The sequence below is a fragment of the Penaeus monodon genome, chromosome 23, assembly GCF_015228065.2.
Source record: "Penaeus monodon isolate SGIC_2016 chromosome 23, NSTDA_Pmon_1, whole genome shotgun sequence".
Taxonomy (NCBI): domain Eukaryota; kingdom Metazoa; phylum Arthropoda; class Malacostraca; order Decapoda; family Penaeidae; genus Penaeus; species Penaeus monodon.
In genome coordinates, this window is record NC_051408.1 from 31,404,310 (window position 1) to 31,408,673 (window position 4,364).

General features: G+C 51.0%; 1 protein-coding gene across 1 annotated transcript in view; it reads left to right on the forward strand.

Annotated features, from left to right (window-relative positions):
* Positions 1 to 4,364, forward strand: part of LOC119587930 (nesprin-1-like) — a gene marked incomplete in the record, with an annotated part of 36,964 nt that overhangs the window by 6,513 nt on the left and 26,087 nt on the right. The window contains 1 exon segment of the mRNA XM_037936640.1: positions 4,229 to 4,364. Coding sequence (XP_037792568.1) covers positions 4,237 to 4,364 — 128 coding nt within the window.

Genomic DNA, 4,364 nt, shown 5'->3' on the forward strand with positions numbered 1-4,364 from the left:
TTGTATTTATTTGTTTGCTTGTTTATAATAGATAACAAGAAACGTTTTAATATGTCAGGGCGCGAGTCAAACGGTGTTTACGTCGGCATGCACATGTGTTAGCTTGAGTGCGGGCATGGCGCGGGCCGAGGAAGGGCATGACAATCCGCTGGGTTTCCGGTATGAAGGCGCTGACAGGCACGGTGGGGCAAGGTGGCACCCTCGCAGCGACATCCGCCTGCCCGCGCCACATGCTTCGCGGGTCAAAGAGTTGCCGAGCGCCTCAGCCGTTAGTTCTGAAGTTATCAACCGTTAAAAGCAATTTAGGAAATGGCAGTAACGCTGTAGTATTATTGTGATTAATGTTATTTATAGTGGGTCGCTGCTGATATTCAGTTTGATTTCGTAATGGGGATACAGGGCTAAGAATACAAGAGAGCCGTGGGTTTTTGCAGGCGTTTTAATGTGTGCATTTTGTTATAGATATGACATGAAGTTAAGCAAAAGATTAGCATTGTGAAAGTGACAAAGAGCAATGAGAGACAAGTGAGCGGCGGTTGGATGTGTGCCTAGCGGGAAGTTGTGTAAAGTGAGACAGAGAACCGTCGCTCGAACCTACGACTATGACACACCGTCGCCAGGGTTCCCGCGCTGCCAGGCGTCAGGGGGACCCCAGCTTCATCTTCGAGGATTTCACGGGGGATCCCAAGGGTCCTGGGCACCCAGGGGCACCGGCCGGCCCCGGGGGGAAGAGCAAGATCCCGGGACCCGTCAAGGACCACCGGGGGAAGTCGAGAGGACCCAAGTCCAAAGGAAAGAATTCGAGGGACAGGGCCCAAGGTGGGGGTGACGCCGAGGCCAAAGCGGAGAGCCCCGAGGGCCGAGGGAGCCCGGGGGGGCAGAGGGCCGAGCCCGCGCCCAGAGCGAAGGAGGCGAGTCCCGCAAGTAGACCTCTCACTAACGGTGTGAACTCCGACGGGAAACCAGCGCCGTTCTCAGAACCACCGAAGGACAACGCTGTTGAAGTGGAATTAGGATCAAATACTGAACCTCTGAAGGAATCGGGAATTGACACTAAGAAACCGTCTTCGGAAACAAATGGCAAAGAATTGAACTCTGTAGCCACTCCGTTGATTGACAATTCAGAATCTCCTGAAGAACCAGAGACTGTTTCCATTGAACCACCCTCTTCAGTTTTTGAGACTGTAGAAGAACCGGTAGATGATAAAGAATTGCATAATTCAGGACTGCTTAATAAGTCTGAACATATTAATGAGGACGATATAAGAACATCAAAGGTTAATGATATGGAGCCTAAGCAGTTAGAGGACGATCGCGCTGAACCTAGTCCTGCTGAACCGAAGCCTGAAGGCGTAGAGATCCTCAACGAAGCGGAGGGCGACAACTCTGAAACCTTTAGACACATTGAAATTAATTACATGGACCCTGTGCAACAGCTTCAGACGATCGTAGAGGAGACCAGAGAACCTGAAGCCACCGGCGCTGAGTCACAAAAGGAGCAGGAGGATAACGAAAGCAAGGAAAGTTCAGAGACGGAAGAGGGTGCGGGAAAGACTATGGGAGAAGACTCAGGGCAGGCGCATCCGCAGTCTGCTCGTGAGAGAAAGACGAAGATCCCAGGACTCTTGAAAGAACCCAATTCGAAGGGCTCGGGGAATAAGGGGCTGCGAGTGACCTTTGACTTGAGTAGCACTCAGGAGAAGGGCGAGAATGTGATTGACAGCTGGGAGGACCTGAGTGATGCGGATGGCGGGGATTTGGTTATAGACGAGGAGGATATCATCGACTGTGGAGTGAAGCTGTCAACAATGGATGATCTTCTGGATCTAGGAGAGGGCCTGGACGTCGAAACCCCACTGATTTCCCCTGAAAGCGGAAAGCCTAACGAGAGTATACAGTGGTTCAGGCCTAGTGACGAGTTCCGGTCAGAGCCTCTCGGTGGAAAAGACTCGAACAAGGCTGGTGATGGAAGTGGCGATGATAAAGCTATTCCAGGTGTGGATGATGTCAGAGAAGGTGCGTCGGGGGCGAAAGATGATGAAAAGAATTCAGGTGACAATACGCCTATTCTCGGGGCTGACATTATCCCACTCAGTATCTCCGTTTATAACGAAGGGAATAATAGTGTGGAAATTCCCTTCATTGACGGTGAAGAAGAAACCTGTGTTGATGACGATGACGATGAATGGGAGACGGAGCCCAGCGGAAGCAGCAGCGAAAATGGAAACAATGATAAGGTTTTGCATGTTGAATGCAGGAAAGAGGATCATACGGCTCCTGATAAAGCGAGTGAAAGAGGTGATGAAAAGGTTTCACAAAGAGAAGAGAAAGAAGAACAGCAGGGAAGCCGGGAGGAAGAGGAAGACAGGACTTTAGTAGACCAGCCAAGCATAGAGGAAGACAACAGCGAGAAGGATGACGATCTAATCACCAAGGAAGACATCGACGTCGTGTTCATGGCACTTGAGAAAAGTCCAGTCAAGGGAGAGACTGTTCCTCTGGCGACACCGGAGATCCTGAGTCCTATTGGGATGGACGCAAGTCCTCCCCAGAAGACACAGTCTCGGGTGTTTGTCGGTCCTCTGCCACGCGCCGAGCGCACGTATGCTTGGGACAGACCAGGGTCACCTCAAGTATCGATAGGATACGAGTGTCAAGAAAGGAAGGCCGCATCTGTCTGTAGTTCTGAGACTGAATCTGACGGAGAGTTGGTGCCGTGTGAGGACAAATGCATTGGCACTGCGGACTTCATGGTGGAAAGTGACTCCGAGCCTCTTGATCTCAGCAGCAGCAGCAATGACAGAACATCGTCAGTTTGTGACACGCTGTCATCACAGAGTCAGGACGCTTTGGAAGTAAGGGTTGTTGGTGAGAATGCAAGTTTGGCACCTGATGATGACGTGCATACCAAAGGTGCCAGAAATGAGAAAGATACTTTAGCCGTTTCCGACGTCCAGCCTGATAGCTCCTCACCCTCGTCTGATGGCCAGGAGGAAGGGAATTGTGTAGGGAAGTCAGAGAGTGGGAAAGAGAGTCAGATAAACGGAAAGAAGAACGGGAAGAAAAAAGGTAAGAAAAATAAAAGAGAGATAATCGCTGAGCCAGCGCCAGTGCCAGAACACATTCTAGGGCGGCCAAAGCTGGTTCGCGGAAGAAGCTGGAAGGAAAAACGAGAGCGATTCATGAAGGAATACCAGGACCCCCTTTCCCTCTCATTTGGAAAGGAGCTGTGCGAGTCGGAGATTGTGGAGGACACATCAAACCTGCTCACAGAAACGTGCACTGAAGCCAGCCTGGAGGCACTACCCAAGAGCTCTTCAGAGACGACCCTGGTTATGCTTCCTTCCAGAATAGATTCTCTAGCAACTGCAGTGAACGAGAACAGCCCCAATACTGCAGCTGATGTTGGTGCTTCTAACCTCCCCGAGGATAGTATCGAAGATGAAGCCCTTTGGATCAGCCGCAAAATCGTCCCACCTCCGCCCAAAGTGGCCATCGAGGTGACAGCTGCGAGTGACGAGGACGAGAGCGACTTCCACAGTGTTCATGAGAAGGAAGATTTCTACGTAGTGAAGGCTAAGGAGACCGCGAAGCCCCTCGAGGCAAAAACGGAATATGTAGGTGATAGTGAGTCAAGTGATGAGGGGCTCCAACTGCCTCATGATCAGAAGGCTCCGGAAAAAGCAACATCAGCATGTGAGGTGTGGGCTGCGAGTACGCCTCTCATTGGTATTTCCTTAGAAGGGAGTCAGTTAGTTAAAGAGAAAAGCCATGACTTATCAGAGAGTCCCATTGATAGTAGTGATAATTCGGCGTACACAGATGCTAAGGATAGTTCATGTGCGGAAAGCTTACCCCATTCGTATGATTATGTTCGGTCTTTCCCGGAGGTTATAGGTACGCAGTCGTTAAATCTCGTATATTCCTATGACACAGACTCAGACTTTAATTCCAAACCAGATCAGTGGAGCTCAAGATCAAAAGACGCTAGTTTGGTTGTGAATGGCCGGGGGAAGAACGAGTTGGAGAAAGCAGGCCCCGACGTGCCTGCAGGAGAGATAGTGTACGAGGGACCGTGTTCTTGTCGCCCAGGTGAGTCTCGCATGGGACCCCTCTTGCCCTCATATCTGGCTCCCACAGTGGGTGTGGGTATGAGTGTAGGTTAGCCAGGACTCGCCGCTCAGTGTTCCGCCTCTCTTCGAAAGTGACCATGACGACGTTTTCTCAGACGACGCCATGAAGTTAGTGGTGGACAGTTTAGTGAACGAGGATAGTGAGACGCTGCAGGACTCTGCGGGCGATAATGACGCGAATGGCTCAGACATCCGCTCGAGGATTAAAGAGATTGTAGGCCCGCGGCTTCA